At 52.0% G+C, this 26,115-nt stretch overlaps 1 protein-coding gene across 1 annotated transcript; it reads left to right on the top strand.

The window, feature by feature from the left end:
• The first annotated feature begins 3 nt into the window (after positions 1-3).
• Positions 4-24,384, top strand: RBP1 (retinol binding protein 1). Its single transcript, XM_032408597.1, has 4 exons — positions 4-402; positions 1,018-1,196; positions 22,171-22,272; positions 24,119-24,384. Exons 1-4 carry the CDS (start codon positions 330-332, stop codon positions 24,170-24,172), a joined length of 408 nt encoding a protein of 135 aa, XP_032264488.1. The 5' UTR covers positions 4-329; the 3' UTR covers positions 24,173-24,384.
• Positions 24,385-26,115: the final 1,731 nt, after the last annotated feature.

Raw genomic sequence — 26,115 nt, forward strand, 5'->3', positions numbered from 1 at the left:
CCCCACCCCCATCTCCTCCTTCCTTGGGAGGCGACCTGAAGGTCTGAATGAAGGTGGCCGAGGGCCAGGGATAAACCTGGCCCTCCAACAACCCCGGTCCCCGCCCCGCCCCCGCGAAGGGGGAGGAGCGACGGCTGCCAGGGAACCTCCCGCGGGCTTTGTGCGCGCCTGAAATCCAGCTGTCGCCGTCCTGCAGAGCCCCCTGCCCCCGGAGGGCGCACATTTCCGGGCCGCCCACCACCCGGATCGCGTCCGGAACCGCTGCGCCCGCAGAGCCCAGAGCTGCTCTTGCCCGCTCCGTGGCCGTCCCGCCCCAATAGCCCCCCGAAATGCCGGTCGACTTCACCGGGTACTGGAAGATGCTGGCCAACGAGAATTTCGAGGAGTACCTGCGCGCCCTCGGTAAGCAGCTGCCCACGGCGCTCGGCCCCGGGGCGCCCCGCCGGCCAGCGGCTCAGGGACGAGCGGTGGGTTCCCCAGAGCCCTCCCGAGCCCGCCGCCCGCCTGCCTCCGCCGGGGCCAGCCTCCGCTCCCTGCGCCCGACAGCGAAAGGGCGTCCGCCGCCCGGGCTCCGAGGGTGGCCAGCTGGGAGGGTGGGTGTTGTTAGAGCTAATTAGTGGTAAATACCTGATAGTGGCTCTAGACGTGGATAACTTCATTAGGAAAGCTGGGTTTAGTTTGCTAGTTTTTGTTTTAAAGAGTCAGTGTAAGGGCAGTAAACTTTGTTGCAAGAAAAAAAGAAGAAAAAGAAAGAAAGAGGGAAAGAAAGAGAAAAAGAAAAAAGAAAGAAAAAGAAAGAAAGAAAGAAAGAAAGAAAGAAAGAAAGAAAAAGAAAAAGAAAGAAAGGCACAGAACTGGCTGCTCGATAAGACAGCGCTAAGCGAGCAGGGAACCCCAAAGGTCCTGACCCCCCTCCCCCCGGGAGGAGCTGGCTCCTGGGGCCCCGCTACCTTGGGGACAGTTCTCTGAATTTTCCTGCCAACTCTCTGCCCCTCTCTTCCCTGGCACCCCCTGCAGATGTCAATGTGGCCTTGCGCAAAATCGCCAACTTGCTGAAGCCAGACAAAGAGATCGTGCAGGATGGCAACCATATGATCATCCGCACGCTGAGCACTTTCAGGAACTATATCATGGACTTCCAGGTTGGGAAGGAGTTTGAGGAGGATCTGACGGGCATAGATGACCGCAAATGCATGGTGAGGATTTGCATATACCAGGGCATCTCCTGCCCAGGGGGCCTGACCAAAGGCTGGGCTACTTCATCTGGGAGGGGAGCGAGGGCCCTTGTATTTTAGGGACCAGGGATCTTCACACTGCCAGCCCACAAAGTTGACAGCACGGACTCATCAAGCATACCGCTCTGTCTAAACAGGATAATAATGGTTATGAAAGCTGCAGTTTGTTGAGTCTCTGCTCAGGCACTGAGCCAGGTGTTTTATACATTCAACTTCACCTAATCCTCACAACAACCTGTGAGGGAGGTTTGAGTATGCCCATTTTACAGATGAGCAAACAGTCTCAAAGAGTAACATGCCCAGAAGAGCACTGTGAGGGAGGGGTTGGGCTGGAACTCCCCACAAGTCTGTTGACTCTGTTCGCCTCTGGCTGTAACAACGGGGCATAATGGACGAAGGAAAGAAGAAACACAGGGAACCCTTTTCAAGTGTAAAACTTTCTAGCTGCTCTAGCATGAAGCCACTCTGGGAAGCAGGGGACATCACGATCTCCCAGAAGCCTCTGACCTGCCCCACCTCGTCCCCAGACTGAGACCTGGCTCCTGGCCATCCCCTGCCCTGCCCTGCCCTGCCCTCCACTGCCCGCTGAGCTGCCTTGAAACTTTGCAGCCAATCCCTACTCAGCGGGTCCGTGCCTCTGCAGCCGGGGCTAGAGGAAGCCTTCCTGCAGGAGGGGGAGGGAAGGCAGCAGCACATCCCCCAGGGCGGAAAGCTGATGACCTGGAGACCCCAATTAGCGTTTCCACAGCAAACTCTGGAAGGTCAGCCCCAAGTCTCCACCAACATTCTCGGGTCACTGGAAGGTCAGGGTGCTCCCGGAATCCCTTTCACAGTCTTGGTTCCAGAGCTAGTGTATGCTCACCCCCAGGCAGCTGCCTTCTCCCCTCCCCCTCCGGCCATTTACCTAAGGTCTCCTGTGTGTCCTACAACCATGCCAGTTATTTTACACACAGCCCAGTGAGGGAGAGATTCAGGACCCCATAATATGCAATGGCCAAGGCTCTGAGAGGGGAAGAGACTTGCAAGAGATGGGATTTGAACCCTAGGCCTTTGGACTTTGAAGCCCATCCTCCTGCTCTCAGCCAGGCGCCTCTCTGCTGGTCGCCTTTGCAGAGCCCGGATGGTGGACGTTTGCTGCGACTGTGGTTGAAGGGGTGCCAGTGGGTGAGGATAAGGAGCCCCAGGCCTGGACTCCTCACCACCCCCCTTGTTGATTCATCTGACAGGAGTCAGGAGTCAGTGTCTGAGTCTGCTGTTTGGAATGATGGCAGAAGAGGGGGTAGCCAGCAGGGAGTGTCTTTGGAGAAGCCAGTATGATTGTAGAAACCTGTCAGCTTGTGCCTTTAAAGGACCTAAGGCCTCGGAATCCTCGGAGGGGCTCACAGTGGGAAAGGAGAGCAACAGACAGCGTCTGCCTTGGCCAGGTGGGGCCCTGCCTTTCAGATCACTGCCCGGGATCTGCTCCCTGGCCTGCTGCATGCAACTTGCGCTATGAGGACACTCCTTGTCCCCAGCTCACTCTTAGGGTGCTCACAGAGCACATCAGACACCCTTATTTGTTTTGGGTCACTGCAACCTCTGGAATGTGCTGGCTTGTACTTACTTGGCTAATCATCTTCCGTCTTGCATTCCCTGCGTCATCCGATAATGTGTGAAACATGAATTGATCACCTAGTAATACGAGCTGGTGCTCATTAGTGCTGACTATGCAACATGTCGTGTTACCATTTTATTTCAACTCACTATTCATGGTACTGTTTTCAACCTCATTTTACAGATAAGAAAACCAAGGCAGGATTTCTCATTGTGAGACATTGGGGAGGTTAAGTAAGCGGCCAAGGGAGGATTTGCATTTTGTCAGCTCCAGAGTCCCTGCCGTTCCCCACGGCCCTGGACCCGCCGCTTTCCTCCCACGCTCATCGCTACACCAGGCACAGGGACGTGGAGGAGAATGTTGCAATCCCTGATGTCCAGGAGCTCACAGTCTTTGTGGTGGAGACAGACACACAAACTGTCAGAACATAGTGTGATCAGGGGTGACAAAGGGAAGTACCCAGAGGAGGGGATCCCAGAAGGATTTCTGGAGGAGGTGACTTCTACACAAGACAAAAGGGATAGAAGGGAGGGTTTCAGACACAAAGGAAGGGGCACATGGCTGCCTTATTTCTCAGCCCAGCAGAAGGACATTAGGACAACCCAGGTGACCAGATCGGGGAGCCCAGCAGCTGGGCAAACCAGATGGGATTGGACTAGGCCTCATGGTCACCTCTGCTGTCGCAGGACTCAGGGCGGCCCCCTCTCAGGTATACGGCACTCACGTACCTTGCTGTTGCTGTTGGGGGGGATGGACGGCCCCTCCTGCTCCGGCCTCCCCTTGGCCCTTCACATTGCAGAGAAGCCCTTCTTCTTGGGGCTGCCAACTGGATGGAGGCCTACAGGGAAGAGCATGGCCAGGGGAGGGTTGTAGGAGAATAGAATTACAGCAACTGTCCGGCTCGAGGCTTGCAAATGCAGAGGAGCTGCCTGCCTAGAGGCCACCTTGGCTGAGGTGTGTGGGGCCCGTGGGGGTCTTGGGCAAGGTGGTTGCCAGAGGTAACTTTCACCACTGCCCCTTCTGCTCCACACGATCTGCACCCACCTGCCAGGAGCAGCATCCAGGAGGAGGCCAATCTGTTCTCAGCACCAGGCTGGCTTCATTCTGAGCTTCCTCACAAGGGTCTCGTTTCTCACCTGGGATCATTCGTTCATCTGTTTTGTTCATCCCTTTCTCGGTCACACAAGCATTTCATGGTGCTTACTCTATCTTGGCAGCCCCTGTGTTACTGAGATGAACTGCACAAGATTCCTGGCCTCATAGAGCTCAGGGCAGCGGGGAGGCCAGCCACGCGGTGATTGCTGTGTGGATGGGGGCAGGTCAGCCAGAGGAGGACCCCCTACTGGGTCTGGGAGGTCCGGGAAGGTTCCCACAGGAAGTAGTCTGAACAGCGGCTTGAAGGATAGACAGGAAACAGCCAGGCAAACCGAAAGGGGACAAGAGGAAAGCCAAGGCCAAGGGAAGAGCAGTTGGTAAATGCTATTTCAGGCCTGTCCCACCCCAGGCTCTGGGTTCAGCCCTGGGGACCCAGAGGCAGCAAGGCCTCCCGGAGCACCCAGGCCCATGGAGGGGCCAGTTGCATCTTCAGGCCATTTTCTTCAGTGAGGGAAGCCCAGGGGGCAGAGGACCATGGTGTGGAGGGGTGAGGAAGCAGTGGTCATCAAAGTTGCCCGGCTGAGGGGACCTTGAAAGACCAGTAAGAATTAGGGCAGACGTGGAAAAGGGATAGAGCATTCCAGGCCAAGGGAACCATAAGGACAAAGGCCCAGGGGTCAGAAAAGGCCCGGTTGGGAGAGGGTTTCAGCGGGGAGAGAGGGGCAGTCCACAAAGACTGGAGTGCAAGATGTGGCCGAGGAAGATGGGAGTGATGAGGACCCAGCAGGGAGCCTAGATGCGGCTCTGACTGGCTACAGGGACCCCTTGCCAGGAGGCGCACAGTCAGACTGACACCCTTCCCCAAAGGGCCCAGGGGCTTGCTGGCTCAGTGACCTCTGGTTCTGCCTCCTTCTGTGTGAACAATGTCTGTGCTCTAGAACTGCGGCCTGCAGATGTGTTTTGTTTGGCCTGCACAATGTTTGAAAAATTTCAGAGCCAGTTGCCAAAGATTGCCAGAGATTGTGAGATTTCATAGAAAAATCCGTATTTCTGGCTGTTCTAACCAACCAAGTCAAGATTGCTGAAAACACTGGGTGCCCATTTCTTCCACCCTGGGTGCTGTGTGGGCCCCCAGGACTCTGTCACAGTGCTCCCTTTAGATGAGACATTCTCCAGCTCGCCACAGGCCTCACCCCACCCCGTTACCTGAGGTCAAGCGGCCAGATGTCTTTGTTTGCCCTGTGGGTTCCTTAGAGTGGCGGTTCCCGAAGCTCGGACCTGCAGCAGCGGCACAAGAATTAGGGAGAGACATAAATTCTCTAGCCATAGCCCTGGCCTACTGAATCAGATCCTCTGGCCGTGGGGCCAGCGGTCTGGGGTTCAATGAGCGCGCCCCACGGCTCTGATGCCGCTGAAGCTTTAGAACCACTGCTCTGGAGGAAAGAACCACCTCTGTGTACCTGCATCTCCATAAACAGTGGGAAAACTAGAACGTCAGCTGCAGAGGGCCACGGGCCACTGGTTGGTTGGGTCCAGCCATCTGCCCCTCATGGACATTGCCATCCGTGCCCAGAGCCACCGGGGAGTGGCTCTCCGTTCTCCCGCCAGGCCGAGGGCTGGAGGACGCAGATCTGCGTGGCCAGGATCACACAGCTCACATTTCCCGGTCTGTTCCCGGTCCGTTTGACGTGACCCGCAAGCAGCAGGGGCTGTCATTTTGGTGGAAATGTGTAAGGCCCGGGTGTGGCTTTGCTCTGCGCTGCCTCCTGCACGTCTTTATCCACAGAAAGGAAACCTCCGGCCCGGTCTGCAACCAATATCATGTATTAAATCTAGCCCATGGAGCTTTGGCAGGGTGGGGGAGCCAGAATGAGGAAGGTGCCCCTCAACTTCAGGTAGTGTTCCCCACTCCTGGGCCCGGGAATCCCTTGGAATGAGGACTGATTGGGTTCCTTGTCCCCGGCTGTCCCCAGCAGGAGCTGCGTTTGTGGTAGAAGGCAGCCTTGGTCAGCAATCACAGCTGGGAGCCCCACTCCGCGCGGTGGCGACAAAAAAGCCATTTGTCATCCCACCGGGGACACTGGGTCAGGCTTGCCCCGGAGGGGGCACCTTTGTTCATATGGGAGCCTGGCGCCTCCTCCTGTTGATGTGGCTTCTTCTTCAGATCCAGCTGTGAACTCAGGATGACCCCTTGCACAGAGCCTCCCTTCCGCTCTCCCAGCCCTCCACCCCTCCGTTGCTTTCTTTGTTTTTATTGTAAAAGGAAAAAAAGAATTCAAATAGCCCAGGAGAGAGTGGACTGCAAAGGAAAGGGTCCCTTCCCCCACTTGGCCTCATTCCCGCTCCCCAGAGGTTATCTCTGCTACTGTGTCTGTGGATCTGTTGGAAATTGTCCTCGAATATAGAAGCTGTCTATCTATTGATCAGTTAAAAAAAAGCGGGGGAGAGAAAGAAATCCACTCCTTGGCGTGTTGTTTTCTCACTCAATGCTACTTCTTGGGCATCTTTCCATATCAGTGTTTATAGATTTTCTGAATTCTCTCTCCTTTAACCATGTGTTTCCTCCGCTCCCTGCCCTGACTTCCTTCTTTCCATCCAACCATCCATCCATCCATCCCCCCATGCATCCATCTAATTATATATGGTAATGCATGAAACCCACCAAATTGCTGTTAACACTTTGGTTTAAATTCTTGCCAGCTTTCTGATCCTGTTCTTGACTCATTAATGGTTTTTTTCTGGTTCATATTTTAAAAGAAAACAGATGGCAGAATTAACTCCCTGGGCCACCAAGCTTTGAATGCCCTCAGATTTGGGAGCCTCCTGACTCCTTTCCAAGATGGAAACATGGGGTCTCTTTCATGTCTTCACTAAAGTTCCCTGACCTTTGAAATCGGTGTCAGCAGCATGCTTTTGAGGATTACAAAAAGAAGAATTAAAGCAACCCAAATAAAATGCCCAAAGTAGCTTTCAAGAATCACACTGTTGTGTTAGGTTTTGTTTTTTGTTAGGCAGGAACAAAGGGAAATAACATGCACTAAATCCTTACCAAGCGCCAGGCCTGCACCAGAGATTTTAGCACTTTTCCTCTTTTGGTCTCCACAGCAAATGCTGTTCTGTAAATGTCTTTGTGCCCATTTTGGTGATGAGTCTCTGAGGCTCAGAGAGGTGAAGAGCCTTTTTAGCCCCGGGTCACCCAGCCAGCTGGTGGCAGAGGAAGGATTCTAACTGGTCTATTTCTAAAGCTCTCTATTACAAGGTGTCCCGCCCAGCTCAGCCCAGCCAGCACCTTAGGTCCTTGTGAGCCCAGCACCGCCCGGAGGCGAGCATAGAGTACTGACAAGGCCTGAGGTGTGGAGAGGAGTGCTGGTATTAGAGTCTGGGTTTGAATCCTCCTCCATTACCCAACTGACAGTGACCTTAAATGATTGGACACACTGCCTCTGTCTTCACATCTGTGAAATGGGCATCATGGTTTCTGCTCTGCCTGCTCACAAGGCAAATTCTGAGGACTATGGAGATAGTCCAGGGAACAGCGCCTTGTGAAGCCACGATACTGTGCGCAATAAGAGGCCAAAAGCCCTTCCGATGCCCTAGACTCGGGGCAAAGTAATCACTTATGATGGCCAGCTGCCAGTTGGGGCAGCTACCGCGGTTTCTTTTTCTGACCGACATTGCCTGCACGCACCCAAAGAAGCACCTCCCGTTCCGCTGGAAGTTACACCCCCACTCCCCTTGTGGGGTCTGAAGGAGCTGCCAATCACGGTACAGTGTCTCTCATGGGATGAGCACCTTAAACCAGGGTGATGACAGGTCCCATGACCTGTCACATGATTGTACATGTGACCTCATCTCACCCTTTCCTGGGATTTAATTTAGGGACCCTGGCAGAGAGCTGGGTTCTAGTCCCTCTCAAGTTCATCAGCTGGCGGGATGTAGAGTGCCATGCCACCCCCACGGCTGCATGGAGAAATCCAGCAGGAGGGAAAGAGAAGATGAGGCCAGCAGAGAAGCAGAAATGAGAGAGAGAGAGAGAGAGAAACTGCAATGCTGGGGGTTTGGTGGAGCCCCTGACATGAGCCCATCTCCAAGGCTTTCCATGTGCGTGAGCCAGCTAGTGCATTCCCTTTCTTTTGCCTTCAGCTATTTGAACTGGTTTCCCGTCTCTTGCATCTAAAAACATCCTCAGAACTTCTGAGTCCACAGATCGTGGTTTAAGAACCGCATCAATAGTTAGAGCCGTAGTTCTCAAACTTGAGCTGCCCACGCCCCTAGGTTTCCAATTCCGGAGGTCTGGAGTGGACCCAAGAATGGGTTTTTCTGTTGAGTTCCCAGATGATGCTGATGCTGCTGGTTCAAAGACCACGCTTTTGATAACTACTAAGAAAGAAAAATGAGGATGTGGGCTGGCCCATGCCCAGGATCCTGTGATGTGCTGGTCATGATTCAGTGTAATAAGCCTGTGCTGGGGCTCCGGGTGTCTGGTTCTGGGGGCTGAATGAGAGCCGAGAGAAGTGGTTCAGTCCCTGCAGATGGAGTCTTCTTGGGGATGCCAAACTTGCAGCGGCCCACGATGGTCTGCGACTGGGCTCCAAGGAGATGACACCAGTGGCGTGTGCAGTGTGCGCAGCAGGGACCGGGAGCGTGTGGGCAAGTATGGGCCACAACCGAGCACTCAGGAGCTCTGGCTTTGAGATGAACCTGGATTTGAATCTTGGGTCCACCTTCCAGCTGTGTTTCCTCATCTGTAAAAATGAGCCGGGGTAGCAGTACGGATGGGATTGTTATGAAAATTCCGTGTGGTGGCGAATTATTTCATTTTTTCTATTGCTGTGTAATAAACCACTCCAAAACGTAGTGCTCCCAAACTCCAAGCAATAGCAGTGGTTTATTTTGTTCATGAATCTCCAATTTGGGCAGAGCCCAAAGCAGGTGGCTGATCCTTGCTGCATGTCCTGCCAGCCGGGAGCTGGGGGTCCCTGTTCCCTATGGCCTTCACACTCACTGTCTCCTGGCTGCTTGTGCTTCCTCAGATCATGGCAGCTGGGTCCCAAGAATGACAGGACCAAGAGAACAAGGCAAAAGGGTGTGACACTGTGGTGATCTGCCTAGCTTCCAAAGTCATATAGCCACATTTTGCCGTATTCTGTTGGTTAAAGCAGTCGCAGGGCCTGGAACCAGAAGACGTGAGTGGGCAGGACACCCCCTCTGCCCTCCCCTCCAGCCATCTGGAGGCTGTAAGCTGAGGGCTGTCTTCCGGGCCCCTTCGCCCCATGGAAGGCTTCTCTGGTAATCGGCCCCTGCAACTCAGGTCCAATTGCCAACCTTTCACATGGGCTTGGGTATTTCTTCATATTTGACTTAGAGTTGATTGAGAACTCTGACAGCAAGCACTGTGCCTGGTTCACAATAGCTTCCTCCCTGGGAAGCATTTTTGTAGCTATCTCTGTTGTACAGATTGAGTTGTGCTAGGGCATGCGTGAACACACACACACACACCAGCCCTCGCCCTCCAAACAGGAACCCCAGGGCTCTGTCATGCTGCCTGAAATTCCAATACTAGAGCACATTTATTTTGGCTAAATATCCCATGACTTTTCTAGGTGTTTCTTTTCTTTTTTTTTTTTTTTTAAATCTTATTTATTTGTCAGAGAGAAAGAGAGCAGAGGCAGAGGGGAGCAGCAGGCAGAGGGAGAGGGAGAAGCAGGCTCCCCACTGAGCAGGGAGACCAATGTGGGGCTCGATCCCGGGACCCTGGAATCATGACCTGAGCCGAAGGCAGACGCTTAACGACTGAGCCACCCAGGCACCCATAGGTGTTTCCTTTAATAAGCAAATACCTTAGAGTGCTAGTTGTCTTTAATACAGGAGTATTAATGAGTCTGTCCTTCCTTGCCCCCTGCCTCCCTTCTTTCTTTCCTGACCTGAGTGTCCAAGGACAGCAGAGGAGACTCTGGGGAAGAGCTGTATAAACAAGATGGACATGGAAGGTGTATAAACCAGGGGTGGAGGATACTCCAGGCTGCAAAAACCCACCTTGACCAGCCTTAACAACATAACTGGCTCTGCACTCAGAAAATGAGGCGGGAGAAATCCCGTCTGCCGGTGCACAACGAGTCAGAAAAATCATCTTGCTCTTTGGCTCAGAGATCCCACTTCTGTGATTATATTCCAGGAGAATCATTCAAAAGAAAGGAAAAAAAGCTACATGTATTTGTACGAAGCTATTTGTTTGTAGCTGTGTGGTAATAAGCCTCACCAACCCACATAGAAGCGCAGGCCACTGTCCAGGGGCCTCCAGGTGGCAGGCTCTGCCCTAGCACTTTACATATATTATTTAATCCCCCAACAATCCTGGAGAGGAGGTGCTACTCTCATTTTACAGACGGGGACCCTCAGGTGCCGCCCAGGGTCACACTGCTGGTTAACCATAACCCTGGGTTTCAACTTCACATCTCTCTGACCCCGACCCTGCGTGGTTGACAGAGCTGACTGCCTCCTGCTGGTGTGGCCAAGTGCCACATAACCACAGGTGGCTAGAGTGACTGTGGCTTCTTAATTCCATAGACCGCTACATAGCCACATAAATGATCACTGTGACGATAAATGAAAAGTGTTTATGGGCAACCAGTCAACAAGTTCCATAGATTCTGCTTCTTAGCCTCTTTCCTCTTCCCCCTTCCGCCACCCCCACAGCTCTGAATATCTCATGCCAGTAACGATAATAACAATAATAATAATAATAAACCCCTGTTGAGTTTACTCCTATGCACTAGGCTCAGCATTTTCCATGAATTATTTCTTCACGTGGATCTCCCATCCACCATCCTCAATACTTCAGCCCATCCTTCACATTCTAAAAAGGGAATCTGACCAGATCCCTCCCTAGCCTAACCCCCAGGGGCTCCCCAGTGCTGACAGGCCAAGGCCAGAGGGGGCTCAGGCTTTTGAGGACATGGCCACGCTGCCTCTCCAGCTCCATTCCCTACCTCACTCCTTATCCTTGTCTCCTCGCCCCCACCACCACCACCACGTGCAGGTGCCTTCACTTGCCATCCACCTTTGCATCTCTCTGCTCACTTCCTTGGGATAAGTCTCCTGCTTCCTCCCCTGGCCGAATAAATACCCATGGTCAAGACCAGCCCGGGCTCAACTGTTCCACCAATCTTGTCCTGACCCCCCATCCCACTGTCCCTCTCTGCAGCCATTGTTCCCAGGGCACCTGTGACCCTTGTTCATGCATTCGAGATGCTAGACAGGGGGCCCACACTTTGCATGTTCAATGCCTAGCACAGAGGGCTCCAGTGTGTTTGTCAAATGAGTGTTAAATAAAAATAGCAGGACCTCAAACAATATAAATGGTAGATCCTATCACTGCAAGATCCATTTGCCATTTTATAACGTTTGTTGGGTGTTTCCGATGTGCTAAGAATTCTAGGCACTTTCCATGCGCGAATTCTTTTAATCCTCACAACTCTGTAACAAGATGGCAGAATTCTTCCTATGTTGTACATGGAATGAATGAAAGGCAGAACAGGGATCACTGGTCTGAGATGAGGTAGTTGGTGGAGCCAGAATCTGGATCCTGGCCGTCTGACTCCAGATTGTTGCCAGAGGGGAGTGGCATCCTTGTTCTGTTAAGAGTCACAGCTCTGGAAGAATTTCTCTGTGAGGCTTTTGAAATCTCACAGGCAGTGACCCCAGTGAAGTAGTGGTGTCATGGGATGGAACTGTCAGGGGCAGAGGAGCGGGGTCTGCTTTGCATCTCGTTCCCCTCCGTGGTGGAGGCTGGCCACGGCCCAACTCCCTCTGAGGCAGGGCCTGGCGGTGGGGCTGAGTCATAACGGGTTTGGAGTCCCATCTATGCCACTTACAAACTGGGTAGCCTTAAACAAGTTATTTCACCTCTCCGTGTCTCTCCTTGTCTGTGAAATGGGGATAATTATAAAGTCAGGAATACCTACTACTTCATGGTGAGGATTAGAGGCGGGAAAGTCTGCAATCGCCTAGTCCATCAGTAGGAGCTGGTACTATTAATTCTCTCCTCCTGTAAACTTTGTCCTCCAGAAGACAAACTCTGGAGGTGGCGACATGCGTGGGAAGGACACCTGGCCATCCAGAGAAGAGCTAGCAGAGTTACATGAGCGGAGGCGGGCCTGCAAGGGCATGTGCCTCTTCACGGTCATAGGGAACACGGCTCAGTTCCACATGAGCCCCGTGACCTTCTCCAGCCCCATTTCCCTCCTCCCCATCCAGAACGTTGGCCTCGCCTTGCACTCATTTGACAAACACATTGGAGCCCTCTGTGCTAGGCATTGGACATGCAAAGTGTGGGCTCCCCCTTTCTAGCATCTCAGATGCAAGGCCAGCCGCAGAGGGAACTATTGTCTGTGTCCGACACTGAAATGGGTCCTTGCAACCCCTTGTGTCATTTCATCCTGTTGGCTCTTGCTCTGTGGCAGGACTCACCAGCCCCACTTTGCAGATGAAGACATGCAGGCTCAGAAGGTGGGGTACACTGCTCAGGGTCTCCCTGCTGGAAAGATATAGGGATGGATTGGGGCTCAGGCCTGCATCTCTCCAAGGCTGTCATCGGGCCCCCCGAATGCCCAGCTCAGGCAGGCAAGCCATGGTCCCCTGGTGGGGCCAGCCCCAGCCCCACAGCCTGCCAGGCACTGTCTGGCAGCAAAAGCATCCGTGGCAGCAAGATGCTCATGTGGGAACAGTGGGCAGGCCGTGGGTTCAGAGTTGGGCCGAAGTGGGTTGAAACCATGACTGTACTCTTCCTGGCTAGTGTGGCCCTGGGCATGATGACTAAGTGCTCCAGGACTCAGAAGCACACCGTGGCTAACCCATTTCTATAAGGCTAATCTATGGAAGAATAAACAGCTACATTGCCTGGGATAGTTTGTCTAAAAAAAAAAAAAAGTATTCATTGCCCGAAAAATTATAAGAGTGCCCCTAGAATGTTTTCTGCCACTTGTTCATTCATTCTACAACTGGTAATATGCATTTTCTCTGCTGTAGATTCCAAGGTGGGGGTTGGTATCCTGCAGTGAATAAAAGGATCCCAGACCCCAAAGAGCTCTCAGTCGAGAGATCCTGACCTGCTGACGACTCCTCCTCAGTTACTGAGCTAGCATCTCTTATCTTGTGGGAGCTGTTTGTTTCTGTTTGCCTTGAAAGATAAAAAGTAGAAGAAGAAAAAAAAAAAGAAAAGAAAGATAAAAAGTAGAAACCAGAGGCTGTTGTGAAAGGGATGAAACCTTGGTGGACTCTGCCCTGCGTAGCCCCTATAAGCACTCTCTGGCAGGATGGCTCCTCCCTTACCCCGTGACAGCCCCCCCCCCCTCCGCCTCCAGGGTGGACTTGATAATAAGCTGAGTCCTTGCCCTGGCTCAAGTAGCAGGCCTCTCTGCCTGCCAGATAAGCAAACATCCCGATTGCACCAGGTCTGGCTGGTTGAGGCCACAAAGATGGAAAGTGCAGGAAAAGAGAGGTTGAGTCATCTCCCCAGTAAATTCTGGGGTTAGAGGTGCAGGGTCAGGTTCCATGGGGAGGGTCATGCCGAGAGAGTCCAGCTGGGCAAAGCTCATTTAGAAGCCTCCCTCATGCAGCCCCTGGCCTCCCTACAATGTCCAGGCTGTTCGCTCTGCCTGGGATGCCCTCATTCCTCTTTTCCAATTTCTACTTCTTAACCTAACTCTCATGGGGTTTTCCGGTGTCAATTCCAGCATTACTTCCAGCATTAATTACCTCCTCCTGGAAGCCTTCCCTAATAGACCTCAGTCCCTATTTCAGAGACTGATGCGATGCCTTTCCGCTTCCACAACTACCATCACCTGCCTCTACCCAGCACTTGCCATTCTGCTGGAATTCTCTGCTTGTCTTCTTCTCTCATAGTCTGTGTGCTTTTGAGAGTAGGGTCCTCGCCTCACCTGCCTCTTTTTCCAGCACGCAAGGCTAGTGTGCAGGTGTCGAACCCACAATTGGAAATGTTTCCTTGCACAGAACCATGCTGGAGAATCCTGCTCATTCAAGAATCCTCTGAGATCAGGTAGCTACAGAGCACAGTAGCCGAGAACATGGACTCTGGAGTCAAATCTCATCTCCCTACTGTATGGCTGGGTGACCTGAAAGCCTCAGTCTCCACATCTGTAGGATGGGAGAAATGTAACTGCTCCAGAAAGAAATATATCTGCTCCAGAAAGATACCCCATGCTGTGTTTAATACCCTGCCCAGCACGTAGTGAGTATTCAGCACATGTTGTTAGGGGAATGATGGTGATGGTGACAATGACAGTGATGCTCTTACTTCCACCAGGAAGCCTTCCCTGCCCCTCCCGGCTGGGTTGGGTACCCACCACACAGCCCAACACAGAACACAGTGGTGTTGATGCCAGTTTCCCTGTCTGCCATCCCCCCAGGCTGACCTGCTCCGTGGCACGGCTGGGCTCCAGCCCAGCCTTCGGGTCCCTAGATTGGGACCCTCGGTACTGGGTCCCTGGATTGACTGAGCACAGTTCCACATGAGCCCTGTGACCTCCCCCAGCCCCGTTTCCCTCCTCCCCATCCAGAACGTTGGCCTCATAGGACCTTGAGCTCTCTGAGGGCTTCTTGTTTTAAAACTGATCCTGGGTACTTTCCGGAATGTTTAAGGAATTTTAAAAATGACATGTCAAGATTACTCTTAACATCTTAGCATTTTGTTTGTCCTAAGAATTGTTACCATTTGTCGTTAGCTCCTTCGTGGCATCAGCATTGCATTCTTTCATGCCCACAAAGGCCTTGTTGTAGCTTTACTGGTTTGTAGTAGTTGCTTTTAACAGCTTTTAGGTCTCTAATTACTCGCTCACATTTTAAGGCCTTATTAATTTAGTTTTAATCTGCTTTGAGAGAGAATTGGCTTCCCCCACAGCCCCCGAATGTGCTGATTTTAGATAATTGCCAGCCTCCTAGGAGTGGGTCAGGAGAAGAAGAGTGAGTACATCGCTCACCCAGTCTCGCTTCATGGGCAGCGAGTGGACTTCTCCGCCAGAAAGAACTGGATCCAAGTGATGGCTCAGCCCATAACCCCTAGGAGACTTAGGCTCGTTGCCTAACGAAGTCTAATACTAAGTCTAATTTTTATCAGCTCTCAAGCTTAAAGGTCAAGTGAAACAGAAGTACCGGGCACTTGGCAGGTTCTCTGTTACCTTCCCTGACCTTCTCATCTGCTCACTCATTTAACACAGGCACCAGAGGCTGAGAACCTTCTTATTGTCCCAGGAACCCTCAAAGGGTGAAGCACACTTTAAAATCAAACTCCAGGAGGAATGGCCAATTTGCATCTTTTAGCAACTCACATCACGTACAGGAAGTGTCTAGTCACTGTCTGGTTTTTGCGTCCCCCACCCCTTCCAAAATTTCAAGAGCACAGGCTTTGGAGTCAGACCTGGGTCAATCCTGGCTCGGGCTTTTGCACACATGGCTGCCTCCCTTCTGACCTGGCTCTGGAACCACAGAGACAGTAAGATTCAGCCCCAGCCATCTCCAGGGGGTGGGTCCATAAGCACAGGGCTTGTTGGAGCTGCGTGGGCAGGTGGGGAGGGTTCCGTGATCGAGCCTCCCCCTGCTCACTGGAACGGGTGTTTGGGGCATGTAGGAGTTTTAACAACTGTCACACATCCCTGGGAGGCAGGTTGAGTCCCACTCTTTGTAGACCATGACAGGTCACTGCCAACAGATGCGTCCATGCAGTGGGAATGGTCTGTCACTCCCAGTACAGGTCATCTGCATGGGGCAAGGGGGCCTCGGGACCCCTGGGCCGTGCTTCCTAAGGCTGCCTGGTTTTCTGTGTCACTGGTCCCCATGCAGCAGCATCAGCTGGGGTTTCTAAGTGGTCAGGGGAGCTGGATAATGGCTTTTGAAGTGACAGTTTCCCTTGTCAGGGTGAGGCAAAGCTGTCTTCATTCATCTGTAGGTGCATGTCTTTCTGGGAAAGCTGCTGACAAGGCCAAAGTGTTAGAGGTTATTTGTTTTTAATAGAAAAGATAGACCGACTTCACTTTACAACCCGCCGCCCTGGACTCCAGCCCTTTTGAGACCTGCAGGTCTCTGCGGTGAGGATTACTTAGGAAAGGAACTGAAGGGGCGCCTGGGTGGCTCAGTCGTTAAGCGTCTGCCTTCAGCTCAGGTCATGATCCCAGGGTCCTGGGATCAGGCCCCACATCAGGCTCCTTGCTCAGCGGAGAGCCTGCTTCTCCCTCTGCCTGCTGCTCCCCCCTGTGCTCTCTCTCTCTTTCTCTCTCTGAGACAAAGAAATAAATAAAATCTTAAAAAAAAAAGGAAAGGAACTGAAGGTGGCCAGACTCCTCCTTGTCCTTGGAATTGTCTGGGCTTCGTTTCCAGGGTGAGTCCCAGAGCCCATGGTGGGGGTGGGGGCAGCACTGCCTATCCTCGTGGTTTGTGCCTTGTCCACCTCAGTCCCCACAGGCATATGCCTTCCCATGCCACTTGGAAAGCATCAGGAACATTCTCTTGCCTTGAATTCCCCCATTAGGCTCTGGTTAAATGGATTAAGCAGCAGTGAGTGTCTGACCTGGGAAACTGGGTTGAATGCCCTCTTAAAGACCCTTTCAGACATGGCATTCACAGGGCAAGCGAATCCTTGTCCCAGATGTTCCTGCTCCTGGCCCAGCGAAGGTGGCTGGCTCTTACTGCAGAAGGAGGTCACAGGGCGAGTTCTTAGGTGCTGGGGAAGGTTGTCATCAGGGGTTATCACAAGAAAACAAGGGACCGTTGTTTCTTACCCGGTCTCCTTCCAACATTACTTCTTTCCTTATTTCCCCTCATCTCTTCTTAGGTCATCCTCCCCGACTCCCCGACTCCCCACCCCTCTTTTCTGTTCTTAGGACAAATCTGATCCTCTGGGGGAGTGGCTGGTTTATGCCCACAGGATACAAAGCTTAAAAAGAAAAATCCATTCCCACCGAAAGTGAACATAGAGAGCCAAGTGGGAGAACTAAATCACCTTTTTGGAGCCATCACTGCTATCAGGGGGAAGTCTCCAAATGGATCTTCTGCTGAAACAAAAACTAATTAGGTTTTAGGGACGTGGACATTGCAGTGCTCCGGGGCGCCCAGCTCAGCAGGCAGCCCCTGCAAAGTCTCCTCTTGGGTCTGGGTCCAAGGCTCCCGGAAGGGAAGGAGCTTCTGAAACATTTAACCATGCTGAATAGCCAATCCATCACTCCCTCACAAACCTCCAACTTCAAACAAAAGCCTTTTAGTTATGGTTCAACTTGGACCAGAAAATCCCCTCCCGATCTAAACTCTGGATGCCTTGGTTACCATGACTTAGTGCCTCATATGCCAGCCCTGTGCATTTTCTGTATTTTTTCTCTCATCCTCAGCACACCTTCGGAAAGTAGGTCTCTTGGTTGTCTAATGCCACATAGCAAAGCACCCCAAACCTAGTAACTGAAAAGGGCAACCATGCATTCCCATGATTCTGTGGGTTGATTGGGCAGTTCTGCATGTAGCTAAGGCTCGGCTGGGGTGCGTCAGTTCTCATGAGGTAACCTCTCTCTTGTCCTCCAGGCTTCTCCCCCTGGCCTTTCTCCCCAGTAGAATAGGCTGGCCTTCCTCGAAGCACAGTAACTCAGTTCCCAGAGGGGAGGGTCCTGAGAGACCAAGCCCCCAGCGTTCACGTGTTTATAAAGGCGCTGCATGCATCATGTCCCATTGGCCAAAGCAAACCAAACGGCCAAGGCCAGGGTCATTGTGGGAGGGGACTTCACAAGGGTGTGAATATGTGATTCACTGGGGGCTACCCACGGAACAGTCGGCCACAATACATAACATTAATCCCTCTTTCGTAGATGAGGGCACTGAAGCTCAGAGAGGTGACTCCCATTGCCCAGAGTCTTTCCTCATAGCTAGGGACAGAGGTCCCAGGTCTGTTGACTCCAAGGAACATGCTCTTTGCTGACAGTACTGGGTCAACCTGATACAGGTGGAGGGAGTACCATGAGAGGGGGCAGGTACCAGGAGCCCAGCGTAGATGATGGCTGACCTTCCAGCCCTCTTTAACCTGGAGGACAGCCTGGCAGTTTCCCTGGTCCACAGGGTGAGTGCCCTCCCTGATGGTTCCACCCAGCAGATCAGAGCCACGGGGCTGTGTGCGGGGACAGGCAGCGCTAGCAGGCATTGGAAACATGCTGCAGGCCACAGTCCCAGTTTGTAGCCTCACACTGGGGCCCCATCTACCCCCCAGCCTTGTTCCTGCCTCTCCTTAAGCCCAGGACAGCTTTTACAGCACTAGCTTGCTTGTCTTTACTCACTGTGTTTGGGATGCCTTCCCACTTAAAAAAAACAAAAACAAAAACAAAAAAACTAGTTAATGTTTCCTGTGAGAATGAGGAGCTCTCCCAGGCACCATGGCCACTATGCTTCCCCTAATCCCAGTGCCAACCACACTGGGCTGTAAGCACCTGGCACTTCTCTGTCTGCCCTTTAGGACCCATCTCTGGCTCCCAGCAACCACACCCAACAGTGGTTGGACTGAACCGAAAGGTGCTCTCCTGGGGGGCGGCTCAGAGTCTCAGCATAATGCCCAAGTGTACCTGCAGGCCCCAGAGTCTTCAGCAGATATCTCCAGGTACCCTGCCCTAGGCTGGGAAACATGGGGCACGGAGTCATGCAAGGCTCATGTTCCAGCCCAAATTCTTTCCTTGTTAGCTGGGCGACCCTGAGAAAGTCACTTAGCATCTCTGAGTTCAGCCTCAGAGACTATTCTTGTCTCTGTTCTGTCTAACTCACCCAAGGTCAGAGTCAATAGGAACTTGAGGTTGAGAAAGTGCCTTTGGAAACTGCCATAGCATTTGTGCGTTAGGGATCCTTCTTTTAAAGGGGCCTGATTGGTAGGGCTCTAAGAAAGGGTTCTCTATACCCAAAGATCCTTCCACCTACTCCTTATATCCCTCCATCTCTCAGGATGCCTGAAATTCTGCTATCCATCATTCTTTTGGTAAGGTATTTTATTATTTATATCCAAATGGTCCCCATTAAAAGATGTCAAATGATCTAGAAAGGGTAACATGTTAGTTCAGGAGAAAAGCCTGCCTTACCATTAATGAACATCACTTTCAAGCTTCATGCCCTGACATTGGTGTTGGAAGGTAAACAGGTGTGAGCTTTCTGGGGATCAAGTTGGCAATACTTATCAAAAGCCTTAAAAATATGCATACTCTTTAATGCAACAATTCTTCCTCTGTAAATTTATTCTAAGAACATGACGTGTTCAGGGGCGCCTGGTGGCTCAGTTAGTTAAACATCCGACTCTTGATTTCGGTTCAGATCATGATCTCAGGGTCGTGGGATCGAGCACCATGTGGGGCTCTGCTGGGCGTGGAACCTGCTTGGGAGTCTCTCTCTCTCTCTCTCCTTCACCCTCTGCCCCTCCTGCCTAACAAAAAGAACATGATGTATTCAAAACTGTGTATACCAGGCAGTCTTATTTATAATAGCACAGAATAATAACTAAGAATACAGAATGAGCTAAATAATAGTATGCATATACAATGAAATACTAGCGAGCTTAGCCTCCTGGTCCTGTGACCAGTGCACAGTCACATGGGCCACAACGCACAGAAGGGCCCCTCACTTGGTTTAATGCTCTGCTGTCACCATCTTATCATTTTTTTTCAAAGGAGCCCCTCATCTTCATTTTGTGCTGGGCGCCACAAGTTATGTAGCCATTTCCTGAATATTACGTAACAATTAAAATAATGCTTAGGCAGAATGTTTATTGAAGGGGAAAATTGTTTCTATTAAATGAAGAAACTAGGGTACAAAACCATAAATGATGCAATCCTAATTTTTTAAAAACAGAAATATATATATGCATTAATAGAACAAGAGAGTGGACATAAATACATTAAAATGGTAGAGTAATTATCTCTGAGGAAGCAAGGTTACAGGTGTTCTTATTCCTGTGCTCTTCTTTGAGCGTTTCTTGCATTTTCCAGCACAGAGGGCATGAATATGTTTATTGACTGTAATATATCTGGCAGAAGCAGAAGTGTGTATATTGTAACTGGGAACCAGCAATCCTCTCCTGGCCTCTGATCTGAGTCTGGAGCCCTTAGTATGCAGAGTAGACTTCTGGATAAACAAAGAGGAGTTCAGTCGACAAGGAAGCCAAATACTCTGACAAGCTCCTTGAAGTCGAGGAATGTCTGATCTCTCAGCCCCCACGTCCCTCTGCAGGCCTGGCACGGACAAGGCATGCAGAGAATGGGCATCTTGTCTCGTGGCTTGACTCATTAGTGGTCTCTGCCTGCGACACACCTCATCCAACATCCACTTCGTTACGTTCTGATTTGGAAGTGGGACCTTCTGTCTTGGGGCTGGACATGTGCCCTGAGCGATCTCTAGACCCCGGAAAGCAACGTCCCGGCCCCAAGTCCTCCTGTGCTGCTTCTCCCTCAGGGAAACAGGCTCCAGGACCAGAGGTCAGACTGATTCCTGCGCAGAGCTGGCTCCACCTGGCGCGATGTGTTCCATCGCAGGCTGCATCCCGACAGCAGAGGGCACCAGTCATCAGCAGGCCCTGGAGGGAGACTAGGGCTTGGGAGAAGGAGGCCGCCGTCCTCCTATAGGGAGTGCCCCCACTCACTGCATACTTCCCCTTCTCTCCTGAATCCTGACTGTCCGAACATGCCCGGGAACACAAGGACCCTGGAACCTTACCTCTGTAAAGCTAAGCCCTCTGAGTTAATGGCCTCTGGCCCCCTCCTGTGACAGGGAGGAACATGGGGGCCCAGAGAAGGGGTGGACTTGGCTAGAGCCACACAGTGAACAGGGGCAAATGGAGTCCTAACTGCTACAGTGGGGAGGCAGGGCTTATAACATGGAACTGCCACATAGGGGAAGGCTGTTCCAGGGGAGGTGGGTAGCTGCAAAGATGGGGCGTGCCCTCTGTACCTGCGCATAGGTCCCAGTCCAGACCATGAGTTCCTGGACTGTCTCGCCTCTGAATTCCAACTCCTAAGCCCTGTATTTCTGAGTGAGCCCTTGCCACTCCAATAAGACTGTGAAGTCTCCCATGGACATAGGCTGAGCCCTGTGGCTTCCCTCCTCCTGCTGTCTGCCTTCCCTTCAGCATGCCCAGCAGTTGGGCAGGGCACAGAGTGCTCAGGGAGGATGAGAGGGCTCGAGGGTGGGGAGCAGGATGGCAGTGAGCACCAGCCGGGCAGTGGAAGCTTCCCCCTTGTTCTCCCAAGGTTCCCTGGAACCCACCTGAGGAGCTTCCAGAGCATGCCTGATGCTGCCGCATCTCTGTGTCTTCATCTTATGGTGATCCACTGAAAACCCCTCTCCCCCCGTGTCTCCTTTCCTCTGCTTCAGCTCCATTCTCCTCTCCTTCAAGGTCCAGCCCTGTTGCTTCCTCCTCCCAGAGCTTCCCCTTCTCTGACTCTCTGCTGGGATCCCACAGCATCTGGTCTGTAACTCTGGTGACACCGGGCACCTAGGAAAGCAGTGTAGTCTAAGTGGGGAGGAGGGCTTCAGAGCCCCACAGATCTGTGTTCTGACCTGACTCTGTCATTGGCCACCTGGGTGAACTTGGCCAGTCCCTTAACCCGCTCTGTAAAACAGAGAAGCTAATCCATGCTCCAATGGACAGTCATGAGGATTTGGAGACAGCACAGAGAGCGCCTGGAAGAGCTGTCATTGTACCTCCAGCTGGTTTTTTACATCTCAGGTCATTCTCCATGACGTGGAAAGCTCTTGAAGGGCAGGGCTCGAGTCTTTTAGGTGTCCTAACCCTGCAAAGGTTGAAACAATGGAAGGGAGGGAGGGAAGAAGGAAAGGTCTGGGAACGGGCAGGGCACTCTGAGAAGTCAACCTCACCTGCAAGATGCAGGCTGATAGCCCTCTCCCTGCCCACCTGCTGTGCGCCCAGCCTCCGAAGCCCCTCCTCCCTTCCCAGCCCCCTACTCAGCCTCAGCTCTGAGATTCCCCCCCCAATGGCCTTTTCTCTCCTAATTTCCCCTTTAGGTGAAATCTAGGAAGGTTTTTATAAATTTTAAAACTGATTTGCATACTGTAATAAGAGCACATGGTGGACAGAGTTAGGCTGCAAATTTTCTGTAATGAAATTGACTTGAGCGCATCCTGGGTTATCAAGGTTGGGGCTGCCCCTCCCCCAGCCCCTAGGGGCTGCTTGCTCAAGGCTGACCACCCTGTTCTTTTGCTTGGCAGACCACGGTGAGCTGGGACGGGGACAAACTCGAGTGTGTGCAGAAAGGTGAAAAGGAGGGACGTGGCTGGACCCAGTGGATTGAGGGTGACGAGCTGCACCTGGTAGGTTGCTGGTGTGTGGGATGGTAGGGGGCAGAGCTGGGCCCAGAGACTCTGGTCACTGTTGAGGTCCAATGGACTTTGGAAGAATGCCCTGTGGCTGGGCCTTGGTTCTGCTCTGAAGCTTCTCTTCTAAGGGCCTGGAGAAGACGCTTGAGTGACTTTAAAAACCAAGGGATGTGTTTTCAAGGTCTAGGCTGACTCAGTTGTCCAGCCAGAGGCAGGAGGTGAGGAGGTGCATCAGACATGGAGCTAAGCTCTTTTGCATTCCATGTCTCTTTCTGTTCTCTCAGTAGCCCCATGGGCCAGGTACTATTAGGGTTCCTATTTTGGAGATGGGGACACAGAGGCTTACATCCAAGTTACACAGCTAGAAACCGGAAGAACTGAAATTTGCTCCCAAACAATGTCTGTGTTCACCATGCCAAGTTGTGGCAGGCTAGAACCAAGGAGAATTCTTTAAGCTTCTCTAAGACATGATCTCAACACTCTAGGTCAGGGGAGAACAGGCCTTTCTCAGTTCAGGTGTGGGCCTCCAGCCTGGGAACTCTGGTCAAAGCCACTTCTACTCCACCCGTTGTCCGGGAGAAGCACACACAAATCTAGAGTAACAGTCTTAGCCCCTGGAGGGCTAAAATAACACATGTCCTTTGAAAGGAGACCTCCCATCACTCCTGCCCCTTTGGAACTCCCCAGCTACCTTCTTTCCGAGAAGAAAAAAAAAACCTTGTCCGGGTGACCTGGCTTCAACTCCTGACTCACTGGGTGCCTTTGAGTAAGTGCCTTCCTTCCCTCAGCCTCATCTGGAAAATGCCATCCTGCCACATGGGGGTTCTGCAAAGACCAGAGTCTGTAAGAGCCCTGGGATGTGTGAGTGCTGGGAGGAGGCAGGAGGACATGACTTTCAGAGGCAGCTTGGGCTAAGGCGGAGAGCCTGGGCTGCAGTGCCTGACCTTGCGCCCGTCTTCTCCCCGGGCCTCTATTTCCTCAACTGCAGAGCAATGAGGGAAGGTGATGGGATCTCCACTGGCTCTTTCCGCTCAGTAGTTCTGTGGCTCAATGCCAGAAGTTGCAAACTGAGGGCCTCGGGCCTCTTATTTGGCCATCAGTGAGCTTCAAACTTCTTCAGGCAACAATTTAAAAATTAGGAGATGTCACATAAATATTCAGATTTCCAGCCTCCTTCAAACAAAACAAAACACTTGCAAGGTGTGGTAACACTGTGCTGTCATTCCTCCTGGCATCTCTGCGGGGGCTGCCCTGTAGGCAGGGCATGGGTCTTCTGGGCTGCATTTTAGTACTACCTGGGAGCTTTTACTAATAGCTGTTCCAGTGCTCCATCCACTGAGACACTGATACAACTGGTCTAGCCTGGGACCCAGGCATTTTTCAAATTCCCCAGGTACTCCAACATGCAGCTGAAGCTGGAGTCTCCGTGCTAATTTCCAGCCTTGGCCTGTGACAACCTACTGTGTCCCCTGGGGGCCAAGCCATGCATCTGGGCCTGATTTCTTCCAGGCCTGGGCACAGACTCTGTCCTGGGCTCAGGCCTGAGGCCCTAAAGCCTTTCGGCCCCTTGAGCATAGTAAGGGAAGGGGAGGCATCAGAAGGTCCTGTTGGCCAGGTTTGAGCTATATCTGTTTCCCAGCCAGCTCTGCCTACAGGGCATAGCAGAGCCCCATCTCCACCGATCCGGTTCAGCTGACTTTCCAAGGAATTGGTTAGTTCCAACCAACTCTTGAGGAAAAATAACAGACATGGAGTATTTTCCAAGTTCCTGCCCCTGCATGCACTGAGCCCCAAGTGTGACCTTGCTCCGGCCAGTGACAAGCATCTGCTTTTGTTTCAGGAGATGAGAGTGCAGGGTGTGGTCTGCAAGCAAGTATTCAAGAAGGTGCAGTGAAGCCTGGGCAGACCTGGAGCTCGAGGAATGAGCAGCGTGGACGTGTGGGCCAGTATCCCCTTCTTTGCGCAGCATGGGCCGAAATGTCCAGCCGTCCCCAGGCATCTGTTAGCAGAGGCTCTTTCTTGGTTTTGTCTCTTTTCTTTTCCTTAAAACAAAGCCATCACAATAAAAGTGATTTCTCCCCAAGACATCTGTTTTGAAGAAGCTTCCAAACCCTCCTGTGTTCACTTTTTCTCTGGGGCTTCTGAAGCCATCTTCTCCTAATGCCACCCCTGGGCCGAGGGAGAAATTTATCCACACACCTGCAGATTTAGTCCTGACATTGTACCTGTAAGGTCTTTCCCCACGGGCAGAGGCTTGGGCTCAGGATGTGTGACCTCACATTCAGCTATACGTGTATTAAGTACCTACCATGTTACATGTCCATTCAGGGCCAAAAAATGTGGTGAGTGCCACAGAAGCAGGAGAAGATGACTTCCACCCTGGGCACTTAAAGCCTGGTGAAGTAGATCCAACCAATGGAGATCTCCAGCTCCATGGTGTACACATAGGAGATGCTCTAAAAATTATTTGCGAATGAGATGGAACTGGATAGAATTGCAAGCCAAAGCTAGAATGAGGTGAACCTTAATCAAAGTCAATTTCCAGTTGGATTTGATTTCAGAGGCATCATGAACACATACATCACCACCCCCAAAACCATTCCCACCTCATCTATGGGCTGCCGTAAAGCCTTCCTTTTCACAGATGAGGCATAACTTGCAAATCCCTCTAGAGGAGAGAAAGCAGCCTCGTGTTCACACTAAAGTGTAAATGACTGCTAGTGTGCTTCTGCATAAGGGAACTCAGGGAAACTGGAGGGTGAGTGAGGAGGTGAGAGACCAGAATAGGGAAAACCACTGGGACACGGAAGACTTACATCCAGGACCCCTTCAACATCAGTTCTGCTTAGGCTGTGCCCTGCCCCTTGGAAAGAGTGCTGGGGTAGGAGTCAGAGGAGTGGAGTTCGAACTCCAACCCCACCACTCACAGGGCAACACCACACGTCTCTGGCTCTCACTTCTCAGATCAGAAAACCCCACTAACAATCTACCTCACCTCCCACCGAGGTGGGTTGTGAAGCTTGGTAATGCGTACACAACTTGGAGACTGCCAAGCACTAGACCAGAGGCTCTCAGACCTGGCTGAACATTAGAACCACCCGCGGCGCTTAAAGAACTCCCTATACCCAGGCCGCTCCTCAGAACCAGTTACATCGGAGTGTCTCCCGGTGGGACCCAGGCACCAGTATTTTTTAAAGCTCCCCACGTGATTCTAATATGCCACTCAAGAATCACTGCCCCAGACCGTTGTTTCTAACCTGAGGGTAATCCAGCCCCTGCCTGGGGGCATCTGGCAATGTCTGGAGATATTTGATTTAACAACTTGGGTGGGGGTTGCCACTGGCATGTACGGGCCAGGCCTGCTGCTAAACCTCCTACAGTGCACGGGACGGCCCCCACACTGAAGAATTATCCAGCACAGTATGTCAAAGTTAAGGAACCCTGCCTTAGACACGTGTAAGAAATGTTGACTGTTTTTTTATTATCCAGGTCATGTCTCTGGCCTAGACCAGGGAAATGAAAACCCAGAATTGCTGAGGATTTTAGAGACCTTTTCATCTTTGCCCTGGTCTGGCCCTGAAAATAGAGCAGTCAATGGCAAAGAGCCGTATAGAGGCCGTTCACTCATTCATCACACAAATGTCTAATGAAGCCCTATTCAGTGCCAAGCACTGAGCTAGCGTCATACCTGCTGGGCATCCAGGAGTTCCCATTCTGTCCCATCCCAGGGATTAAGACCCCCATCAGATCTCCACCCCCGATACGTAAATGCCTGGCCCAAGAGTTAGGGTCTGGTGGGGACTCAAAGTGCGGCCCCGTTAGCGTGAGTGCACATGT

Source organism: Phoca vitulina, unplaced genomic scaffold (assembly GCF_004348235.1).
Source record: "Phoca vitulina isolate PV1807 unplaced genomic scaffold, GSC_HSeal_1.0 scaffold10, whole genome shotgun sequence".
Classification (NCBI taxonomy): domain Eukaryota; kingdom Metazoa; phylum Chordata; class Mammalia; order Carnivora; family Phocidae; genus Phoca; species Phoca vitulina.

What these genes read in the sequence shown, in the direction of transcription:
- RBP1 (XM_032408597.1), top strand. Translation starts at nt 330, where the DNA reads ATGCCGGTCGACTTCACCGGGTACTGGAAGATGCTGGCCAACGAGAAT. An exon ending in GGAGTACCTGCGCGCCCTCG is followed by an intron (nt 403 to 1,017) that starts GTAAGCAGCTGC and finishes CACCCCCTGCAG; the next exon opens with ATGTCAATGTGGCCTTGCGC. An exon ending in AGGGTGACGAGCTGCACCTG is followed by an intron (nt 22,273 to 24,118) that starts GTAGGTTGCTGG and finishes CTTTTGTTTCAG; the next exon opens with GAGATGAGAGTGCAGGGTGT.